The following is a 26,056-nucleotide window of genomic DNA, read 5'->3' on the forward strand; positions in this document are numbered from 1 at the left end:
ATAAAAAAAAAAATGAAAAAGAAAATAAATTCGGCTATTGTCTGCCCTTTGGTCGGTTGTGTTCTCTTTGACACATTACCCATTTCTATCCTCAATTTCATACACTTGCACGCAAAGTCCTTGGTTTATTGCCCTCCATTGAAAACACTGATAACAAAAAACGGCAACCATGATATTTAATGGCGACCTACACATTTTAATAGTTTTAAAGATGGTTAAACATACCTATTGTCATTGACAATATAAGTTATAATTTACTTTTGATTACATTAAATAAACATTTTTAAACTATATGTATTAATATTTCACTTGTCAACCCATTTAAGAAGGAATACAACTCATGAGATTTTTTGTTATGATAATTCTTTATCTTTTTCTCTGACGTCGGTCCATTATTCAAACTGAATTAGTTACTTTTAAGAAACTTATGTTGTGTCAGGTTAAGGCGAAAAGTGTGTGATAAACTGCTACATAGAATTTGCGAATTTTCTTATATAAATTCTTTTTTTTACAATAAACCAGAAAATAAAAATAAATAAAAAGGTAACTGTTTTTAATTTTCAGTTGATGAAATTTTCAGCACGACAAGCGAAAATTACACAGAATTTAGAATCTATGAATATATATATGAAAATCAACAAGTATTTTCAGAAAATCTGCTTTCATCATGTTTAGTTGTGACAAAACACATACTTAAAAGATTTCAAGGATATGTTTTCCCTCGCTCTAACAAATATCCCCAATTATCCTTTAATATTCTGTACGTGAAAGAAAGGAAGTAAGAACGATAAAGTCGACCTGAAAGGTAAATTTAAAAAAGGGGTTTATTCTTAAAACCAAACAAAATAAAATTTTTGACTTTATCAGCTTACGGAACGAATGGAACACGTCGGCCGTATTTCTGACTTGGTACAGACATTTTCGGATGGGGGTAAACCTGGTTTCATATGTAGTTTATCTTTTTATTTGTATGACAGTTTATATGTCCGTTAAATTGGCAAATTGGGATGAGCCACCTCAAACAAATATTATTGGTCGACTTGACAATAACCGGAACACAGCAGTCACATCTATCTTACATACATCACAGGCATACCAACAAAACTCAATTATTCAAATAGTTATACAAATAAATCTGACTATAGTCTTTTTGGAGTTGATAGTACAAACAATATTGTAAAACGTAATTTCACTAACACTGTAGGCTTTCAACAGTCAGTTTTTATGAAGGTTGTTTAGTTTCATTAAAAATCGTTGATGTAAATACACTTTTAGATAAGTAATAAACTAAATGTATTGTAATACAATTTGTAAAGAAATTAATTGTTGATACGCTATTTGTCATGCATTTAGATATTGTCCTGATTTTTACAACAACAAAAAAAAAAACCCAACATAAATTGATCAAATTTACTTACGTCCCGGCAAACTAGCAGTTGTTTGCTACTTTTATATGTCTCTGAACTATTTTAAATTGTTTTAAAGATGCCTAATTTCCCAAACTGGTCTTCCCACTAAATATCAAATGAATCAATCACAATTTACCCGGTATTTTTTTATGGTACTATGACAAACAACGAATGTTAACTTCCTTCCATACACAATTGTACTACAATATATTTTTATTCGACAACTTTATATAGCTAGTATCTATTCAACTATGATCGAGAGGAAATTATTTGAAAATCAATTTATAATAGAGATGTTGATGTGGAAGATAGCGCCATTAAGCATGGAACTATAACGACTAGACATGTTCGTTTGTGAGTTTATGGAATGTGTTATCATGAAGATGTAGCATGAGTGCCAAAGAGACACCACTCCAACAGAGACCAAATGACGTAGAAAACTAAAGTTGTTTTGTTTGTTGACAGTTTATTCTTTAGTTTTCCATGTGCTGTCATGTGTACATGTGTACGATTGTTTGTCTGTTTGAGCTTTTCATTTTTAGCCATGGCGTTGTCAGTTTATTTTCGATTTATGAGTTTGACTATCCCTCTGGTATCTTTCGTCCCTCTATTGTGACAGAAAAGAGAAACTGCCGATACTGTGGTGTATGGTTAATTTGTCAACTTCCAGATTGACTAGTCTCCTTGCTCTGGTATAACTTAAAATTTTGATATTTTCTCTGTATTCTTAAAGATTAAACTTTAAAGATCTGTTATTAACGAACAGTATACCGGAATTCTGACAAGAAATTAGAGTTATGCAAACGGGATAAACATGTCCCATTTCCATTTTCCATTTTATCTTCATTAAAAAGTATATATTTTAAAGCTTCATATAATTATATTGAGCTATTTTGCTAGTAATTACCTTCGGAGACGAACATGTCATCGTTAGAGGTATCACCAAGTTAAATTAATAAAAGATTAGTATTTCAACAATTAATTAGATAATGTACGTAGAGTATCCTGAATTATAAATACATTACTATAAGAATGCGAAACAGGGGGACAAGCGATATTGTCAGAGCATTTCACCGTGTTGCGTGCCGAATTAAAAATGAATATACAAATGTTTGAAAACACTCTACGTATATTGTCTTTATACTGAAAACAAGAAAAAAAAACAGTGTAAAAGAGAAAAAAGTGTCTTTTTATCTTGAGGGACATCTAGTAAAGTAGTTCATCAAGTCAAGGCGAAAACTTATTGCTTCTTTCTGAATCCTAATTGTGAATGTTTTCGTAAAATTTTCTTGTATTATTCATAATAAAATATTGTTTATACCAAGGCGAAAACTCGGAAGTTGGACATTTAAAAAAATCTTGAATTTGATCCATTGACACTAAACTTAATATTTCATGATATATCGACAAGATATCAAATTTGATGTATCAAAAGAAGATATTTAGTATTTCTTTTCTTTTAGAAAAAAATAACATATTTAGTTTCAAATTAACAAATTAGATATGTTGCCATTTAAAGCCGTCAATCATTTTAACTCATTAGTACATCTAGTGCCCAATCCGTGTAAGTAGGAAAGTTGAATATGTGTTTCCTCTTGCTGAAGTTTGAGCATTGCTGTTGATTTTCTTGCAGTTGATGATGTGCTATGGAGTGAACAGCATATAATTTACGTAAGTGACTGTTTATTCATTTTTTCCCCGTGCTTTGTATCACCAACACCAAACCTTTTTAAATCTGCGAATAAATGAAAAAAATTATCCCAGAATAAAGAAATGTTTTGTACTGAAAGACTTATTTCGGTTTCCGACGACAATATGAACTTGTCACATATACATATTTTAGCCCGAACACTTGTTTATATTTTAGAATTTTTATTAGGTTATCAACAAGCTCTTCAACCTCGTATTCAATTTGGCTTTTAAAACTTTTTTGATTCGAGCATCACTGATGAGTTTCTTGTAGATATAATCTTAATCCTGGTATATGATGAGTTTATCTATATTCAAACAATAATCTCTAGATGGTAATATATCGATAATTAATTATGTGTGAAATGCCCTCAGGTCAACTTTTTTGAATTAGCAACGATTGATCCAGGTTTGATTAAATTATTACAGGTGTAAATAATGACAAAAAGTATTGAGGATGCTGGAGTTTTTATGCCCCAATGGTATCACCAGCCCAGTACTCAGCACCTCTGTGTTGATATGAATTATCATTGACATGGTCATAATTAAAAATCAACTGTTTACAAGACTTTGAATTTTTGAAATACTAAGGCTTTTCTATCTCAGGAACAAATAGGAATCTGATGTACAGTAGTTGTCGTTTGTTTATGTAATATATACGTGTTTCTCGTTTCTCGTTTTGTTTATATAGATTAGACCGTTGGTTTTCCCGTTTGAATGGTTTTACACTAGTAATTTTGGGGCCCTTTATAGCTTGTTGTTCGGTGTGAGCTAAGGCTCCGTGTTGAAGGCCGTACTTTAACCTATAATGGTTTACTTTTTAAATTGTTATTTGTATGGAGAGTTGTCTCATTGGCACTCACACCACATCTTCCTATATCTATTATCTGTATTTGGCAAAACCTTTTAGGAATATTAGGACCCCAATACTCTTAAACCTCGTTCCTTTTTTTTTATTAGCCTTTTTAACTTTAATTTAGCGCGTCATTAGTGAGTCTTTTGAAGATGTAACGCGCGTCTCGCGAACGTACAAAATTTGAATCCTGATATTTTTGATGAAGTTCATTAGTTAAACCAAGTACCCCTTGTTTTTATAACGTGATTTTATGGACATTTAACATTCTTGAAAATTTGAAATAAATTGACAATCATATATCAAAACCGTGCACTGATTTGACATAATCTAGATTCTAGAACGCTCGTACATATCTATACTATTAAACGAGAACACCTGATTTTGGGTGTCGCTTCTCTTCTTTCCACAATAAATTAATCAGCACGCCTCTGTGTCCTATAGGTACACTGCATAGTCGCATTTGTCATCCATTTATATGATTATTCAGATTTAGTTATTTTGGGAGAAAAACGAGAAAAAGGCATCCGGATATTGTCCCGTCATTGGACGAAATTTTAAGTCAGATAAGACTTCCGGTTTGCGTTTTTCTGTATACTTTGAACATACATATACTACGAATAAAGTGTATTTTAATTCTATCTGCTATCATTTTCAAGAGTACCATCCACGGCGGACACAGAGTTTATTAAATGGAGAGGGTCTGTATACTATATCAATTGACCACCATGGATCGATTAGTAAACTTGGAATTGAAAGTAAATACACTTTTTTTTATATAGTAATGAATGTTCATAATATACAGATAAGCGCTAAGATTATTCATGTGAACTTTTGATATCTTTTCTGAAATTCTCAAGTTATTAAATCTTTTACAAAATTCATTTATTTCAACATCAAAAATGACACAGAAATTAACAACTATAGGTCACCGTACGGCCTTCAACAACGAGCAAAGCCCATACTGAATACTCAGCTTTAAAAGGCCCCGAAATGACGATGTAAAACAATTCAAACGAGAAAACTAGCGGCCATATTTATGTACAAAAAATGAACGAAAAACAAACATGTAACACATAAACAAACGACAACCACTGAATTTCAATTTCCTTACTTAAATATTCATAACATTCTAAATGTATGTTCATATTGAAATTGATAGAAAACCAATAATTGGGAACTTTGGACATGAAGGAGGAGGGATAAAAAAAAAAACATTTCCCTGTCCCCAATAACCTATGACTTATGATACATTTGCTGAAATTCTCCAGTCATTCAATATTTTACAAAATTCTTCAAACAACACTTTACATACTTTAAACTAGGCTCTGAATGCCCGCGATTTCGCGGGTGTGTTCTAGTCTATCTAAATATAATTATACATAATTTTAGCCACATTATGTACAGTTGAACAAAAATTGGTATTGCTTATAGAAGACCTGGCATATTTTGTCTGAATGATTTTAACGTATAATGATACATAATTTCAATGCTTAGGGCTAAGATATGCGTTTCACATTTTAACACTGATATATCTTTCACATATTCAATTTTATAATTTGAATCAGTGTTTCATACTGTAATGTTGAACAATAAGGTAGGTGTTACCTGTTATGAGGATAGAAGAAGTAATTTTAAGTATGACTATGTAAACCAGCATATTTTTTATTCATATTCTAATTAAGAAAATAAATAATGTTATACTCAAGACGCTTATCAATTTTATTATGTATGATGAAATAACAGAAATCTGACAAAAGTTATTTATACATAACGTGATTGATTTCATTAAAGAAAGGCGAAATATACCGTTGGGATAGTCAAACTCAGTAATCGAAAACGAACTGACAGTTCCATGTCAAAAAACGAAAATAAAACCCAGAGATAAACAAGAGTCTTAAACACATGATTTGAGACTAACTCAGCAACTCGAATCCAACCAAAACCAAGTGGTTATTTTCAGAAGGATAAACAGATTTCGATCGATAAGTGGCAACCAACATGTTGCTAGTGTATTCACATACAAACTGATACGTCTTATTCTTTTCCATTATCTGTACAAACTGGGAAGCGCAAGACTATTGATGTGAATACTCCGTTGTGTTTGGGGTACGTGTGTATTTATAACCATAAATTGATATTTAGTAGTTTTGATTGTCTTAATTTTTTCAATTTTTGTGTTTTGGTCATGATTTCGTTATATTTTTTTCTCTCTTTGAAACTCCAGTATAAGAGTTGTTCAAATAATGAATATTTGTTTTTGGCCTATACTATTTTCGGTAGTGGATAAACTCATCATATATACCAGGATTACATTTGGATTTACGCCAGACGCGCTTTTCGTCTACAAAAATCAGAGTTTCTTTAATTGGTTATCAAAAGTAACAGGATTATAATTGCCAGATATATCGCCAGACGAGCGTTTGGTTAATCTTCAACTTTGTACTTGTTTTGGCTTTCAATCTTTTTTTAACCTGAGCGACGCTGGTTAGTCTTGTGTGGACGTGGCGCACGTCTTGCGTATTAAATTTTTAACCTGTTACCTTTTGTTGGCTATTATTCGTTTGTTTCTCTGTCCTATATTTTCTTCCAATTATTTGTATTGTAGTCCTGTCATGTAATGTTGTAATTTTAATGTTATAATTAACATTGGCATTAAAGCGAGAGGTTTTGCATGCCACAAAACCAGTTTTTTTTGTTAAAATGCCCTGTTCCAAATCAGGAAAATGGCCATTGTTATATTATAGTTCTTTTCTGTGTGTGTAACATTTTAATGTTGTGTTTCTGTTGTGTCGTAATTCTGTAATATTTGATAAGTTTCCCTTAGTTTAAGTTTGTAACCCGGATTTGTTTTTTCTCTTTCGAATGATGAATTTCGAACAATGATATACTACTGTTGCCTTTATTCGTCTACATAAGACTCTTCAGTGACGCTCAGATCAAAATAGTTGTAAATCCAAACAAGTACAAAGTTAAAAAGCTTTAAAACAGTTACAAATTTGAGGATTTTTATTTATGAAATATGAAAGTTATCATCAAAATCTTTTAATAAATAATGAAGTATTATAGAATTACAATATAAAAAAAAGTAAAAAAAAATAAAAAACCTTTCTGGTGTCGATGGAAGTTTTAAATGCATCATCAACGACAGTTTTAAATAGTTGATCACCTGGACAAATGCATCGAGACAAGTAAGTTTATTGGGTTTTTTTTGCCGCATGACAGAAACAATAGACGTTCAAGATATACGCATTACTGTTCTCATTGACTACATTTATCGCTTTCTACAATATAGAAATATATTTTTTTCTTGCTGTAAAAGCATCATACAACAGAAAACTTACAAAAATATCCAGAAAGGTTCAAATCGGTAACGATCATAATCCTGGAAACAAAATACTTATCTAACAAGGAGTTTAAGAAAGCTTCTTCGTTTTATGTTGACCATAACGATTTGGTTGACGTATGCAATATGTAAATAAAAGGACATTGCATGATTGCAAATGAGACAATTCTTCGACAGAGACCAAATAACGTAAACGTAAGCAACTATAAGTCGATGTATTGCCTTAAAAAATGAGCAAAACTATAACTAAAAGATACCGACATTACAAATATTAAACAATTAAAACAACAAAACTAACGGCCTGTTTTATGTAAAAAACAAATCACGAATAAGAAATATTAGATATAGCAAACGAATGAAAACCGTTGAATTACAAACTCTTGGCCAAAATTGGTAAAACTGTTGACGGACGGACGCTCAACCCTCCCTAAACTTGGACATTGGGGTAACAGCACAAACATAGGTGTATACACATTAGTTGTACATAAAAAGAAAATCAACATATGGCTGTCGATGATCTCAAAAAGTGTTTGGAGAACATAAATAACTAAGCATAGATACCAGGATTAAAGGAGTAATTTCGGTAAGGCCCATATTTGGCCCCGATTATAGAATTGAATGGTACAAGACATGTGGGAAATTAAAATAGAATTATTTGTATGAAAGTTCTATTCTAAAGCGTTGATCTCTACATCCAAAATAGGTCAAAATAAAGATTTACCAACATTTGACAAAATTGGTCGAATTTCAACCAAATTTAGGACCAGGAAACATAGAGCGCAGACGTCGACAAACTAAATATTCAAGTTAAACATGCAAAATGTCATTAAAACATTGTGTTCAAAGATTTTTTTTGTCGACGTTTGCGCTCTGTTTCCTATCCAATAATCAATGCAAAACTTACCAATGTTCATTGTTTTTCCTTGAAAATAAAAATGAGTCCGTTTGTGACGTCATCAGTAGAACACATGAACGTAATTTTTCAACAAAAAGGCACATTTCCTATCTAGTCAATGTATTAGCTATGATTCATTGTGATATTGGTCAATAAATCCTAATTTGAAATTTAAGGTAAAAACGTGGGCCATTTTAGGGTCTTATCGAACCTCCTCCTTTGTATTCACGCAAGATGCGCGTTTCGTCTACAAAAGACTCATCAGTGACGCACGAATCCAAAAAAGTTAAAAAGGCCACATAAGTTTGAAGTTAAAGAGCATTGAGCACCAAAATTCTTAAAGTTTTGCCTAATACAGCTAAGGTAATCTATTCCTGAGGTAAAAAATCCTTAGTACTTCAAAAATTCTAAAGTTTTCTAAACAGTTAATTTATAAATATGACCATATCAATGATATTCGTATCAGCACAGAAGTGCTGGCTACTAGGCTGGTGATACCCTCGGGTAATTAAAACTCCACCAGCAGTGGCATCGACACAGTGGTAGTAAATAAACTCATCATAGAAACGAGGATTTAAATTTTGTATTTACGCCAGACGCGCGTTTCGTCTACAAAAAACTCATTAGTGACGCTCGAATCCAAAGAAGTTAAAAGGCCAAATAAGTTGAAGAGCATTGAGCACCAAAATTCCTAATAGTTTTGCCAAATACAGCAAAGGTAATCTATTCGATGGATACCAATTGTGCTAACAGATGTAATTGAAATGAACAACCTTGTGGAATGATAAAGGCACTTGCAGCGGATTTTAGTTTATCAAAAATATTTGATATTCATTAAAAACAGATGCTTTAATTGATACTTGTGTATTATCTGATTTTTCAAATCTTCATTGGATGAATCCGATAATCCACTGGTACCAATTTCAGTAAGAATATGTATTTGCTTATATATTATGCTTTATGGAATATATGTTATTCATGGAATGAATAATTTAATTTGTTTATTTTGTTTTTACATATTTGTGTCAAGAAACAGTCCAAACGGTTTATGTACCTACAGATGTTGTATACAAAATTGGGAGTGTTTATGTTACTCTTTCTAAATGGTAAGCTGTGTTTGATTATTGTTTGATTATCTTTAATTCATGATTCAGAGAAATACATGAAAATCTAAAAAAACAATTACTTTACGTATCGAAATCGAAGACCTAAGTAGCATTTCTATGTGATTTGTTTTCATTTCACTTCACCAGGAAAAAATGAACATGCATTTCATATGTTTCTAATCTTAACTTATATACCGCCAGTTTAAGAATAATGAAAAGAAGCTAAGATTATCATTTAACTTCCCATTCCTATATAGCGTTGATGTTATAATAATGTTATGTTCCTCAATAAGCATAACTCGCATTGGGTAACCTTAGGTAACATCGAGTGACCGATCGTTAACTCGATAAACAAAATAGTGAATCAAACAATCAGAAAATATTTTGGTTATTTGTATATTTATATCTTAACATACTTAATTGTTTGATTGAACTAGACAATAAAATTGCAGTTCTATACAGTGACATGTGTCTTCTTTTTTTCACAGGTGTAAATGGCATGTTTAAAATACTATCAGAATCGTATACACACAATGAAGCGAGAAGGGGCTGCTGGAAAATGAATGCTACTTTACTGACTGTTTCAAATTTTTCATTTACCTACCTCGAAAGGTTAATTTATGATACAGCTCCAGAGGATTTCGAGTAATATATTTTGTAGTTCTTAGCTAATGCTCTAGTGTGTTAAATGTTTGAATAGTATTTAAAAAAAATAACAAACGGTGATTGTATTTGTTTCTAAATTGGGACTCATGTTGAGATTGTTGCTTTTACTTTATTGCAGTATTCAATAAATATTATTTATAAAGGGTCTTAAGTAAACCCGTCTTTTTTTTACTGGCATTCATATGCCATTTGCAGATTTTGTTCAAATTATTGTATCGAATAAAAATAAATGAATGCTTTAAACCGCGGCAACTAACGATACATGGTCAATAACACTGTAAATTATATTGTCATTAATTTCTCTAAACAAATACATAATTTTTCTGCTTCATCATAAATAGTTAAGTCTGATAAACGGTCATTTTTCCAGACCAGATAATTAAAGTTAAAAGGAAGAGGGTCAATATATGATTTTTTATTATCTTCCTTGTACCATTTCCGTAACTTAACGTATAACAAGCATAGTTATATCTGAAAAACTTATTTCTTTACTAGCGGATGGCACTTTTGGACCGACAACAAGGCCAATAATCTGACTTATAAAGAAGGAGAAACATATACTAATTTCCCATTAGACGAAGAGGAAGATGAAGCAGATACAAGATTGACAACATATTGCGTTTACGGAACATATAACTATACTGAAAATAGATTTGGATGGATTCCGGTTAATTGCAATAATATAAGCTATAAGTGGAACAGTTTGTGTTTTTTGTGTGTTCCTTTTTACACAGGTATTTAAGATCTATTTTAATTAAGTAGAAATATTTAGATACCTGTGTTCTTACTGTATAGTAGTATTGTACTATGTGATTCGATGATAAAATGCATTTCAGTTGTTCCTCGTTGTTCTTCACATTCTAGACTTTCCAGTTATCATATAGTTTTATGTGATGTTTTTGTCTGACATCTATCCTTAATCCAAATTATGTCTTTCTGGGTTTGTATTTGTGATTAGTTTCCAAAGGAGTTAAATCTATGCAGCGTATCAGCTGATTTTTGTAATTTTGTTAGGTATTAACTTCGTAAGGACATCTTCACTTTCACCTAGAAATGTATGCTTATGATAGGTAAAAGGTTAAATCACAAAAATAGTGAACTCCGAGGAAAATTTAAAAAGGAAAGTCCTAATCAAATGGCAAACTCAAAAGCTCATACACATCAATCGAATGAATAACAACTGTCATATTCCTGACTTGGTACAGGCATTTTCTTATGTAGATATTGGTGGACTATACCTGGTATTATAGCTAGCTAAACAGTTAAATAGCTAAATAGTTAAAAATGACAATAATAGAGGTATTGCAGTCAACATTGTGTTATTATCTTAATTACAAACATTAAAGACAATTGGTATATTCTATATTGTAAAAACAAACAAATATATTAACAAACATTAACCATGGCAAAATAACACAATGACGGGATGCACAGAGCCACGTCATATGTACGAAAGAAATACAAAAAGACATATAGACAAAGCATATTAGCAAAAATGAAAGACAAAAATACAGATATTATAATAGAACAATAACACAATAACGGCATGCATCAGTTCAGTGCCACGTCATATGAAAGAAAGAAACACAAAAAGGCATATAGACAAAGCATAAGAACAATACTTAACGACAGATGAGAGGAGTTCATTCTATTGTGAACCATGTAACCATGTAACGACAATCAAACAAAACACAAATATTGAATATTTCTATCACAATTTTTATTGTCTGCGTTGTTCCTTTTTTGTTAAGTACATGTGTTATCTAATGAACTGCGGTTAGATAATTAACAAAACTATTAGATCAGTCAATTTCTTACTCTTCATGAGCATCAAAGCTCATCCCCGATACGTGTACGTTTACACGGCGGGCATTTTTGTACTCACTCTTAAATTTTCTCTGCAATCTTTTACGAACTGTTATCTAAACGTTAATTTGCTTTTAGAGATGAATTTATCTTTTTTTCTTTGATCTAGTACGTTTTCATGTACCTTGTGTTACGTTCTCATTCGCAATTTTATGCATATATATCATATGATAATGTATACCTGTAATCAAGAATCTTTACTTTTTCACTGGTTTTTTTTTGCATATCAATTGTACTTTACACAAAACTACTGAACTCTTACTTTTAACATTCTGTACGTGTCTGTCTTAAGAAGAATGAAAAAAATATCTGCTATTGGTTAATTAATGATAAAAATGAGCAAAACTCTTTGTCAAATGGCGTTTTTAAAACTCAACACAGTAATAATAACTATGGATAGTATTAAAATCAAAGTATTCAAGCTGATTGAAAATAAACCATCAGTAGTCAGCACATCTATTTTGACATGATTTATCATTGGTAAAGTCATAATTATGAATAAACTTTTTATATAACTTTGAATTACGAAATACTAAGATTTCCAACTTAGGTATAGCTGTATTTGACAAAACCTTTCGGAATTTTAGGTCATTATTTCTATTTAACTTCGTACAACTTATTTGGCTTGTTCTACGTTTTTGATACGAGCGTTACTTATGAATCCTTTTTTGATAGTCTGGCGTACAAATATTTAATCCTGTTACTATGACCTTTTATAATGGACTCCTTTTGAGGTAAATTGTGTACTGCTTCAAGAAAGCCAAAATAAGAAAAAATGGGTTAGTTTTTCACTTACAATACGCTTAATTAATTCTATTCGTTTTCAATCTGCATTTTTCTTATTCTATATTTTTTTCAATGTGGTGTATACATGGTGTATACACTTCTATCTTAATTATGATGTATACCAACAATATATTGTGGATTGAACAACATTTTTAATTTTGTCAGTTATGTAATAGTATGAGGACGTACTTATTTTGTTTAAAGCAGCTTAATGCAATTATGATATATGGGTATGTACATATTTATTTTGTTAAAGTGAATACAGATGCTGTTATGTATACACAAGAAGTCACATGGCCGACAGCACGTCGAATCTGTGAGAATGCAGGAGGAACTTTGTCTGGATTTGATACAATTGTCTTTAAGACATATTTTGAGAGCATATGGACAGGGTAAGTTGTTTGCCAAACACATGTGATAGTTGTATGTCGAACACATATGAAAGTTGTATGTAGAACACATATGCAAGTTGTATGTCGAACACATATGCAAGTGCAATTTTTGCTATCCATAAATTAGCAGTGTATTTGTTTTTGTTTGCTTTATAATGAAATTCTACAGGTGAAAAAGTAGATAGTGTATTTAAAGAATTTCAAGCATTAGTATCTGTTTATTCTGTGTTGTTTTATAATTGTATGATTTCTTTGTTTTGTTCAAGCTTAATGTTCTCAATAGTAGATAGCTTACTACTTATCCATCTTTTGTAGACGAAACGCGCGTCTGGCGTATATATAAAATTTAGTCCACTGGGTCGTTTATTTCCCCGAGGGTATCACAAGCCCAGTAGTCAGCACTTTTTTGTGCTGACATGAATTATCATTGATATTGTTATATTTATAAATTAACTGTTTACAAAATTTTGAATTTTTTGAAATACTAAGGCTTTTCTACCGCAGGCATAGATTATCTTAGCTGTAGTTGGCAACACTTTTAGGAATTTTGGATCTCAATGCTCTTCAACTTTGTACTTTATTTGGTTTTTTAAAACTTTTTTGGATTCGAGCGTCACTGATGAGTCTTTTGTAGACGAAACGCGCGTCTGGCGTATATATAAAATTTAGTCCTGGTATCTATGGCGAGTTTATTTATGATCTAAAGCGAGCATATTAATATGCAACGATCTCAAAAGAAGTTCTAATATTAGATTTACATTACTAAGATACGTTTTGTCTTTCAGCCAGTTGTCTCTCATATTCATTGTAAGAAAATTAGAACATGCATACACTTCAATGATTAAAATTAGCGTTTGTCAAACTGCTATAAAACCAATGAATTTTTTTGATAAAGTTGTCGGTTCAAATTTTTTGAAATTGTTATATTTTTGTCAAAGGATCAAAGGAAATATTTGATCAAAATTTTATGAAAATTGAACTAGCCAAATTTATTTAGGTTAAGGTGTTCAGTACAAACTTTAAAACATGTCAGTAACTGCATATGCGTTTGATCTGTAAATAAAACCAATACAGTTCTCAATAGTCAAGTTTACAGGTCAGTAATACATTGACTGTAAGCGATATTTGAGGTAGTACTGGATTTATCGCCAGGTAGGCACATTACACAATGGACTTTTTCATACTACCGACTTTTCAACATGTTACCTCTTCTGTGGTAGGATATCCTTGTACTCGGTTAAGTAAGGGCAACCAAAATAATTGAAATCAAACTGAATAATAAGTGCATTTTGAGGGAAAGTTTACTAGTGTTCGATAATTTTGTCTGGCTAAAAAATATCAATCAGTAAATTAATCCAAAACATTTAATCGATTGAAAGCTTGTTTTAACATCAGTTTATTGCTCTCTAGACTTGGTACTAGGATGTCGAACAACAGAGAAGGTTACCTGTCGAAAAAAATATTAACTTATGAGTCAAAAGTCGGTAATATGACAGTAGTCAATTATCTTACATCCAACATCATGTTCCATTACATCATACATCATACCCGACTGCATTATATATCGTTTCTCTTTCTTTATTCGTTAATGTAACACGATGAGGTATTTTTCCAAAAAATACTCATAATGCAGTTTTAGTTTCAGAGAAAGCTTCTTATTACAAATTTCAATATCTTAAAAGAAATCAATAAAAAACTACTCTCGTAGTTTCAAAATAAAAAAATGCAAATTGACCAATCAGATTGAAGATCTAGAACAAGTCGTGTTTAGTAACTCTTCATTGAGGAAGCATTTGAAAATTCGGGTTATTAGGAATATAACTAATAGACTAGGCAGGTATCTTTTAATTTAACCTTGTTACAGTATATCAAAGTTCTGGACAGATTATCATTCAGAAAAGTATGTGAGGAAATTAAAATCAAAGCCATTTCCAACTGATATTCAGAGAGAAAATACGTTCTGTGTATATGCTGTTTACGAAGACCGTAAATTAAAGTGGTCTACAGAACCATGCGACGCTAGGCATAGTTTTCTTTGCTTCCACAAGAGTGAGTATGATAAACGATATTAGTAAGTTGGTTGACCATTTGGTAGTCTTATGGTTGTGAGATGGAGCTGTTGGAGTTGTTTTTTGTTTGAGAGGGGTGGAAGAGGGGCAGGACATTTTTAGAGCAAAAAGGGCGCTATGTCTGGGCAATTCTTCAACTCTTCAATTCGTTTTCCGTGTTTTGTTGTTTCTTTTGTCCTTCTTTTCAATATTTCTACATATTTTTTAGTAAGATTTATACTACCAAAGTTTTAATATTGCTGTTCAAACGCCGTTAATGAGACACACAGAGGAGAATATCGGACACATAACTCGAGAAATTTACTTGGAATCGATTTCAAATAAAAACTACGTAGGTCATAAGCCAGCGTTTTTAAGGGAAATTTCCTGAATTGATAATATGAACTTCATTCAAAGAAAACTATCACCTGAGAGATCTCGAAAGTAAATATGATCGGTAAAGTCCTTTAATGGCCCCCTTTTCAAGCTTAGATTTCAAATAAGAATTTATTGACTTATATCACAATGAATCATAGCTAATGCAGTGACTAAAGGGGAAATAAGCCGTTTGGTTAAAATTTACGTTCCTGCGTTTTATTTATGACGTAACAAATAGTACTTCTTTGATTTTCAATGAAAAAGTCATGAAAATGGGTAAAATTTCCATCCATTATTGGACAGGAAACATAGAGCACACACGTCGACAACAAAGAAATTTTAAAATAAAGTTTATAAAGTTTACATATCTACCTTGAATATTTAGTTTGTCGGCGCCTGCGCTCCATGTTAACTGGCCTAAATTTGGTTGAAATTCTGCCGATTTCGTCAAATTTTGTCAAAATCTCTTATCTTGACTTATTTTGGATGTAAAACAGATGAAAAATATTTTAAGTTGACTTTCAGACATGTGAGAAAGTTAAATAAAATTGAGAATGGAAATGGGGAATGTGCCAAAGAGACAACAACCCGACCATAGAAAAAAAACAACAGCAGAAGGTCACCAACAGGTCTTCAATGTAGCGAGAAATTCCCGCACCCGGAGGTGTCCTTCAACTGGCCCCTAAACAAATATATACTAGTTCAGTGATAATGAACGCCATACTAATTTTTAATTTGTACACAATAGAATTATTTTGTTCACAGTTTTATTCGAGAGCGGGTTTTTCTTACATCCAAAACAGGTCAAGATAAGAGATTTTGACAAAATTTGACAAAATCGGCAATTTTTTGAACATAGACTTCTAAATTTCTGAATTGCACATCATATTCTCTTAAGAAAAATACAAAGTAGTTGAGTAGAAAACAAGGAAAAAGCCCACTTACTTGGTTCATAACATAGGTTCGAAAACCTTTTAATACCCAACCCTTTCCCTTCTTAACATATGAATAAATGGAATTAGAAAGTGTACATTTAAGGCTATACAAATATATTTATCACGGTTCTGCAAAAGCAATTCAAACTAATATTTATTGAAAAAAATCATTGGTGCTTGAGTGTTATTAATTTTATTTGGTAACTTTTATCTCAAGAAATGGTTTAATATTTTTCCTTATTTGACGTTTTTCTTGCAATAGTTAGTTTTTATCCTTAATTATAGGAAATGGCACACTTCAAAGGCACAAAAACCAAGTAATTTTACATGCATCCGTCCTGAAATATGTTGAACAAATACATAGGGTTTATGATTGCAGAGAAGAACTGTACAAATTTGGGCAGAGAGGATATTTCGTTGGAGGATATGAATACAACTCGGAAAATTCAAGCTGTCGCATTATAGAGTACATAAGCTTGGTCAATTACGCCAATAACACATTTTTACCCTCTAACTCAACAGATACGTATTTGTATACTTCATCTAAATGTAAGTATTTCACTAAGGACAACAACCAGGTAAGCAAAAATAGTGGGATACCTAAACTTACTAGATGTCGGTACACAATCGTGGCTGATTCCGCTTCAGCGTAAGAATGTTATGTATGATAGTGATATAGTGAGCAGACGACATTTAAATTGCACGTGACTATTATACACCAATTCAAACAGTGGATGGCGTTTAGACATTTTTTTGTCCGTCAATCCTTGTTTATCAAATTTTTTTTTTGCTCCTGAAATCTATACCCCACTGACACATGTGATCATATATAATCACGTTGTATTTCATTGAGTTCTTCTTGTTGTGCTTTCCTCCGTTCATAAGTCCGTAATTTTAAGCGTGAAGCGAGTTTTTTTTACTCTTCTCCCTCCTCGGCGAAAACACAAGCATGCATGTCATTGTCTTTATTAACCATCTACTCATGTTTTTTTTATAAAAATCATCCCCTACTCACAAATAAGCCGTTTGGTGCGCATCACTGCACGAAATTGTAATAGTGTCTTCATTTGAAACAATTGTATACATATTTTGGGAATCCGTACTACAAATCCCATATCTCATCAATTTGAACTCAAAAAGTATCCTTACGGATTTAGCCTAACAATAAATTCAGAGACCAGTTGTCTATAGAAAAGACAAAATGGAGACAAGTAATCATCAGAAAAGACAAAATGGAGACAAGTAGTCGTCAGAAAAGACAAAACAGAGACAATATACATTGTAGTTTGATATGAATAATTTAGGTTTTAAACTAAGGTAAAATCACACGAATACTGAACTCCGAGGGAAATTCAAAGCGGAAAGTCCCAAATCAAATGACAATATCAAAAGTTCAAACACATCTTACGAATGGATAACAATTGTCATATTCCTTACTTAGTTCAGGCCTTTGTACTTATGTAGAAAGACACGTTACCCTAAATATTCAGTTTGTTTCCACAATCTCTTATTTGTATACAACCATCACAACTATTGCAACATTTCAAAACATAATCTTACACTATATGCAAAATCTCAATAAAGACAGTTTTCAAAGATCGCATGCTCCGTGTAGCACCTATGTAAGTTTTATGTATATGTTTTATCAGTTTGGTCAGAGTATAACTTGCAACGTTAGCAATGTGAACAAAATTACTTCATGAGATGCATCAAAGCAAATGGCCAACAAACGTAAATTAATTACTTGGAACTCAACTTTAAATTCTATTGGTTTCAATCCAGGAATTTATCCGGATACAGGCAAAAGAAAAGCAAGAAGATGTAAATGCTCTTTGAAATTTATAAATTGCTATGTGGTCGTTGACATAAATCAAAATTAAATAAAGTCACCTGATATTTATTGAACAATCATTCTCGATCTATCTTTAAAGACCCAAAACGTAGCCAAACACTTCATCCACATCACCAACTTTCATGATAAGGTTCTTGTCAGGGCACACAAAGCCTCTAGATTACATCGTTGTTATGTGTAAATCACATTATATAAACTGACGAGTCTTTTGTAGACAAAGCCTCTAGATTACATCGTTGTTATGTGTAAATGACATAATATAAACAGATGAGTCTTTTGTAGACGAAACGCGCGTCTGGCGCAAATTTAAAATTTTAATCCTGGTATCTATGATGAGTTCATTTGCAGCCACTGGGTCGTTGACACTGCTTATTTCCCCCAAGGTACCACCAGCCCCGTAGTCAGCACTTCTGGGTTGACTTGAGTGATCCTTGATATGTTCATTATTATTTATTAACTGTTAACTAAACTTTGATTTTTTGAGAAAACTAAGGCTTTTCTACCTCAGGAATAGATTACCTTAGCTATATTTGGAAAAACTTTTAGGAATTTTGGTCCTCAATGCTCTTCAACTTCGTACTATATTTTGCCTTTTAAACATTGTTTGATTCGAGCATCACTGATGATTCTTTTGTAGACGGAACGCGCGTCTGGCGTTAATATAAAATTTTAATCCTGGTATCTGTGATGAGTTTATTTGCAACCACTGGGTCGATGCCACTGCTTGTGGAGATTTATTTCCCCGAGGGTATCACCAGCCCAGTAGTCAGCACTTCTGTGTTGACTTGACTTATCATTGATATGTTCATAATTATTAATTAACTGTTTACCAAACTTTGAATTTTTGAGAAAACTAAGCCTTTCCTACTTCAGGAATAGAGTATCTTAGCTGTATTTGTATTTTTTACTCGCACATTACATTAAGGGAAAATTGAAAATTATGAACAATCCGGTGGAATGTCATAAAAGACGAAGAGGGTAACTCTATATTTTAACTGATAATAACAAGTGTCTCCCAAACGATGATTTACTGCTTGGTCTGGCAAATACAGTACAAAACATCCTTCCGAGTTGCTAACATTTATTTTATCTGCAAAACCGGGCGCCAGAGCTACTGTTAAATTCCTTAAATTCGAGGCGGGAAAAGAATAATTTCAAATAAATAATATTTAATAAGACATAAATGCATGCCATTCTAGTCATGCAATAGCATAACCAATCGACATCTCAATCAATCACATGTTTCAATTTACTGATTCAAAAGTTTAATCATTAATGATAATGGAAAAAAGAATGATCAATAAGATTTACTTAGCATCGGAGAAAACATACATTGCAAAATAAAACTTTTTATTTAACAGAAAGCTCCTAGAACTGACATAATCAAAATGCTTGTTCTTATATTGTCAATATATTTGTAACGTTGTTTTGGTACAAACCATCGGCATTCATCCCACCGAAATTTTTAACTTTTAAAAAATAACAAAGATACATTCTTTGACTTTTATTAGTCGATTATCGTGAGAACCGTTTACTCTTAAGTATAAGGTTTGCAGTCCTTATATATAAAAATGAAATGTACGTTTCATTATGATACGTTATTTTAATTGGCTTAAACATAAATCACGCGTCCTTCTGAAATTAACATTCATTACACAATGAAATGTTACATTCATGATGACACGAGGTACCGCAAAAAAGTGCAAAGTATAAATTAAAGAAAACTTGATAGTCATGGTGTTTTTATGATCCTCGCTAAAAAGTGTAAATATAAGTATTGAATGCTCTTTTTATAATTTCATAGGGTTGTTAAAGCGTTGATCACGCGCATATTTTTAGAATGAAGCGGTTCCGCGATTCATACAAAATGTACTTTGGTCAACGCTTTTACACCCAATGAATTTAAAAAAAGAAGCATTCATTTCTTAAAGGATATACATCATTATTCTGTTAACTGTTTACACATGTACAACTTAATCTGACGAAAGACACTATCGTCATTCAATTCCAAATTTATGACAAAAACAGTTATATACCATGTTAACACGTTGATTGGTAGCATAAAATGATGAGCAATCAAAAAGACCAAACACCCTCAGCACAAAATCACAAATACACTTAATTATGAAAAACAGGAATACTTCCTCCCCAAAACATGTGAGACTTTCCTTTACCTACATGATACATATTCTTTTTTTTCTGTCAAAAGAAGATAATATACCACTCCAAGGTGACATAGCATTCATTACAGCCGATCACGGGATATTATTTTCACTAAGACATTATTTCTTTTAAAAATTCTTCAACTAACATACAAACTATTTTCTGTATAATTTATTTCTGTCAAGGGAGGTTATGATGTTTTGATGCAGTGCATGAAACACTTATAATACAAAACTTGCTTAAAACTGTAATTTACGAATGAACCACTGTGTTCGGAAAACACATCAGATTCTTTTGAGATCAGATTAAAATAATGAAGTAATATATATAATAATATACGTATTTGACACATTTTTTTTTTAATTGGGCTCTTCAACTTTACACTTGTTTCTAACTATTTTGATCTGAGCGTCACTGATGAACCTGATGTATACGACACGTGCGTCGGGAGTATCAAATTATAAGCCTGGTACCATTGATAACTATATATAAAAAATGAGAAGAATACAACGAGCAAAAAAAAGACATATCGGAAACCAAGTGAGGTCGACTTTACAAACATATTGTATGCCTAAAACTTGTTTTTTTTAGTGTCAGTAGAAAATAATGACTCGTACAATGGCACAGAATTCGTCACTGGAAATCAAGGTAAATCATTTGCACATCTTAACGATTATGACTTAAAGTACCATTTGTAAAAAAAAAATATTATTGAAAAATAGATTTATTTAACAGCCAAACAATGTAGACTTCAATCAAAAAACAATAAGACGGAACAAAAATCTTTCGTTAGTTTAACCCAAGCATTATCAAGCGTCTAAACATATAAAAATCATGAATATTAATTGTGTGTGTCCAAAGCGCTTTTCTATAATCACTTTCTTCAGGAACGCTCAAACTGCAAGAATAATTGTCAAGGCATGATACATACTTAAATATTGAGAAAATATAAGATCAAAACAACAATCATTGAAAGCCAAATCCATAAAAAAGTATTTAAAAAATACTTTATATCCATTTAATATTTATCAATTTAGAAATAAGTAAGAATTGAATTTCCACCTTCTTCTGAATATAGACATTAGTTCAATTTTTTCAATTTACTTTTTGTTATTCCTTTTTAGGCATAAAACTTCTTAAGATGCCAGTCTTTCAAAATTTTAATGTTTTTGATGAAGATAATTCAACAAAAGCGATATCTGTTTGTAATTTCAAATTGAAAAGGGATACTTCTCTATGCAATCGTTCTGATTTGAATCTCATCAATAACATACGAACATAAAAGTGAGAAAAAATCACATGGATAAGTTTCACTTGCCATTTAGAAAGTTCTCTGTTCCTGGAATGAAAATACGAATATTGTTTTAATGGAAATATGCTGTTACACAATTTTGCAAGTTGTGCGAAATTATCGAATATACTTTCCTCATGCAAAGATTAGATTCACGTCCGGTTTTTGTTTAACTTTGAGGCCTTGTTTATAGTTTTATTTGCATTGTAATTTTTAAATAAGTGTTGGATTTTCAAATATTTTAACCTAGATCACTAAAATGATATTAAATGTAGAAAAACATATCTGGTGCAGTAATATTGGTCCCATTAAAATAATTGTAGTTTAAATGCCCCTTGAACATAATAAAAAGTTCCCATTAGTTTTACAAAGAGCAGCCTTTAAATGTTAGACTGTGTGATAAGTAATAAGATTTTATTTTTAATATAAATTTAAGCTTAGTATGTTGATTGAACGAAAATCGATTTCTCTGCGAAATCCTGTCTTTTAACTTTCTTATACTGTTTCAGATATGCAGTTTAAATCGACAGCTGAAGGTGAGCACTGTCTTGTAATATATTATAGAAAACAAAAGTGTATTGAGTGAAGCTAAAAAAAAAATTTTAACAGTACATTTAAATTTATACCAAACAGCCCTCAGAGGCTTATGATGCACTGTTATTTGTGTACAAAAATTATTTGAATACATTTCAAAATCATATTAATCCTTATTATATCTGAGGCTTAAAATCCACAATTTTCTACATTTGAAAATGTCTGTATCAAGTCTGGAATATGACAGTTGTTGTCTATTTATTTGATGTGTTTTATCATTTGGTTTTGCCATATGATGAGGGACTTTCCGTTTTGAATTTTCCTCGGAGTTCAGTATTTTTGGGATTTTACTTTTTAATTCTTAGAAGATACAATAAAGTTTCAATATATCAGTTGTGTTTGATATTAAATGAAAAAATAAAGATGAAAGTATATACAGAATTATTAGTTGATAATGTAAGGGTTGTACATGGAAAATTAGGAAGCAAGGAGTTGTTTCTCTTACTTATCTGCATTATATTATGAATTTATCACCTAGAATTGACTAAATTCTAACAGTTGATCTTTATAATAATCATTTACCCCCGTTAGATAGCAAATATTATGTAAACACTATAGCTAATTTTGAAAAAAGTATAATTGAAAATGTCAATGCATACAAGTAAAACTATGACAATATTTATCACTATAAGTACATAAGAAATTTGTGTAACAATGAAGAGACAAAACCCTACTTAATACAATGCAGCTATTATGAAATATATATTTAATGACTAAAGTGTTTATAAATGTGTAGTTTGCCTTTTCATCTTGTTGTTAGTTTTGGTTATCCCCCTTTAGCAAAATTGAAAATTTAACATTTGCATCTTATTTGGATGTATAATGTTTACTTTATTTTCATTTTTAAAAGTAGCTTTATCAGCATACACAGTGGTTCTATTGTGTTAAAGTGAATTTGTATTATTGTGTATATCAATGTTTATGTTGCCGAACGCTTGTCTGAAGTACTACATTTTAAGCCTTTTATATTTGAAGTCATAGAATACAGTAAAGTATTTGCTCTATTTAAAAGAAAGTCATTTTCAACATAATTTTCTCATTAACCTTAATGTGTCCTCTTAATTATATTATACGCTCCAAATTTCTATTTTAAAACAGTTTATGAATATTTAAAAAAAAAAAGATTTTATGCTTTCATTTTAAGGAATATGCATGACAACAGTTTTTGTAATCTTTGGAGCGGTAGCCAGCGGAATAATTGTTGCTTATTTCTTTAAAAACACAGTACACCGATCACATACGGAAACATACTTTACCAAAGTGAGTTTGTATTCATAAGCGATTACATTGAAGTAAACTGATAATTCTGTTGAGTAAACATTAGTAACCAGGTTAAATAAGATGATTATATTTTTAGGAAACCATGAGGTATTATTTATGATATAAATGTTTAAAGCGGCTTGATACGTAAGCTGAAGCTAAAGAAATGTCATATTTGAGAATTTCTGACTTTGAAGTTACATTGTAATAAGCTTGAAATGCGTTTTATCGATTCGATGGTTTATTGTCTTTCTCAAACTCCGTCAATTTTCAGTCTTTTTCGTGTTTTAAAAATAGATAGACTATTTCAAGTGATATTCATATTGCAGTTTTATCAGGGATTCAAAGTACTGACAAATATTTAGAAGTATAGTATTTTTTTTAAATTTTTAGTCCTGGTAATTTAGTGTTTAATTCAACAGGAAAATGATTTATGGAGTATAAAATGATACTCATCATCTCGGCTTTTGAAATGAAAAATAATCTTTAATTATTAGCACACGTATCTTTTGTGATTGACACAAAGTTATAAAAATAAAAAAGATGTATGTATATTTACTGAGACATTGTGTTAGATATTTATATAATCGCAAATGTAATACACAGTGGAAAAAAGTCATGCGTTAAAAATTGACCATTTAGGTGAAACGTTAATACGTCTTCTATGTCAGGAACATTTGAATTGAGAACATGCTCCATTTGCTTTTTGTCGTCTAAGAGAGATCCCAGGATACCAAAGGGACATTCATACTCATCAGACAAAAATTAACTGACAATCCTACAGAAAATAAAAGACAACACACATGCAACAGAATACAAAACATGCACAATAGAAAACTTAAGACTTAGTAACAAAAACCACACCAACTTCTATCCGAGATCACAGTTGCACAAAAAATAGATACAAAACACTCAAAACAGTATACAAAACACAACAAAGAAAACTACAGACTGACCAACACGAACCCCAACTAAAACCGTGGGAGATCTTAAGTTCTACCAACGGCTAGCAGATCCGGATCCACAAACGGCATTCCTCATGTTGCTCATGCCAGTACCAACATTGGGTATAAGTCAAACTTGATCAACTGTACACATATATATATATATATATATATATATAAACTACTTTATAATTGTGCGTCCGATAAGACTCTATTGAGTAAATCAGTTAAATGCATGATGACGCCTGCTACATAATTTGTTAAAATTAATATTTAGTTATACTTGTAACGGTATTGCCAACTCGATACAGACTGATGCTGCAAAGCATAAACAGAACAATCGATGACTCACAAGATATATTGGAGCTGCTTTCTTATGACAAGCAAAAGGAATTCGATCCAAAAACAAATTTGTAAACGTCAAACTTTGTACATTAAACAATCATCACCTGCAAAAAAATGTATTGAGATATTCCTGAATTAATTAATGTATGTATATATATAAATATATCTCTTTTAGAAGCAATCAAAGGAGGAGTTACAAGAACTGGAAGTATTTGAATGCTCAACTGAACACCCATATTTGAATGAAAAAGGAGTTGTCGAATATTCGAGAAATATTCCTCCAATTTCTGTCAGCTTACCTTATGAGAAAAATCATTTCAGCTTTGAATAAAAACAACTGTAACTTAATTTTTTTTCTACAATTTACTCTCAAGTTCATAATTAAAGATTAAAAGATCGTCTCCAATCTTTATTTGTTTTGCCAAGTATGTCTGATGGAAAAGGAATAATGAGATGTATCAATCATTTCACATAATCACAACATGCATCCGACAAAACAGGAAGCAAATAAAAAGCGCATTTTCTGAAAGTCGTTATTTAAAAGTAAGACCAATAAAATGTTCAGAGAGCTTTTGACGAGTCAAAGAAATGTATCAACAACACACATTAGCATAACAACACTTATGTTGTTTGTTCAAGTGACAGGAGCGTTCGAATCTAATCGGTATTGACAATGATTTACCATTTCCCCCACGAAAGTCATTGGTTCCGTCATGGCTCCATGTACTAATAAAATCTAACCTTGCATTAAAGAACTAAAATCTATCAAAATCCATTATAATCATCTCATTCTGCAAGTTCAAAACGACCCCTATCATCGGTTTAAGCGGAGGTCCTTACTTATATCAAGCCAAATTTATCCAGCGTAATTACAAAAAGTAGTCTTTAAATTTGAGTATTTGCTAAGTAAATGTTGTGTTTCTCATAAATTAAATAAACAAGAGGAACAATTTCCCATAAGTTTGTTCCACACTTGGAAAATGTGCAAAACAAAGTCACTCCCTTTTAAGCACCTGCTATCACTTTATGAATTAATTGGAGCCCGTATTGTTTATTTTAATATTTTGATATCGTTATTTATTTTCTATTTCCCAAAACAATACAATTGTTTCAAATTTGTAAAAATATTAACGGTTAAAGCAAGAATACATATACCACCAAAATAATTTGATAGATCATATCAGAACAATTAATTATCGCTTTTGTATGAAATCAATTGAATCGGTTTACTAAAGAGG

At 31.3% G+C, this 26,056-nt stretch overlaps 1 protein-coding gene across 1 annotated transcript; it reads left to right on the forward strand.

Moving 5' to 3' along the window:
* The first annotated feature begins 9,192 nt into the window (after positions 1–9,192).
* On the forward strand, positions 9,193–25,149 carry LOC139521346 (uncharacterized). Its single transcript, XM_071314825.1, has 10 exons — positions 9,193–9,298; positions 9,787–9,943; positions 10,460–10,698; positions 12,873–13,008; positions 14,873–15,057; positions 16,655–16,918; positions 20,976–21,032; positions 22,185–22,211; positions 23,414–23,529; positions 24,994–25,149. The coding sequence occupies exons 1-10, from the start codon at positions 9,241–9,243 to the stop codon at positions 25,147–25,149; spliced, it is 1,395 nt and encodes a 464-aa protein (XP_071170926.1). The 5' UTR covers positions 9,193–9,240.
* Positions 25,150–26,056: the final 907 nt, after the last annotated feature.

Source organism: Mytilus edulis, chromosome 4 (assembly GCF_963676685.1).
Source record: "Mytilus edulis chromosome 4, xbMytEdul2.2, whole genome shotgun sequence".
NCBI lineage: Eukaryota > Metazoa > Mollusca > Bivalvia > Mytilida > Mytilidae > Mytilus > Mytilus edulis.

Coding starts and splice junctions, on each gene's coding strand:
- LOC139521346 (XM_071314825.1), top strand. CDS start 9,241: ATGTACCTACAGATGTTGTATACAAAATTGGGAGTGTTTATGTTACTC. Junction 9,944..10,459: donor ACAGCTCCAGAGGATTTCGA/GTAATATATTTT, acceptor TTTCTTTACTAG/CGGATGGCACTTTTGGACCG. Junction 22,212..23,413: donor GTTTAAATCGACAGCTGAAG/GTGAGCACTGTC, acceptor TTTCATTTTAAG/GAATATGCATGACAACAGTT.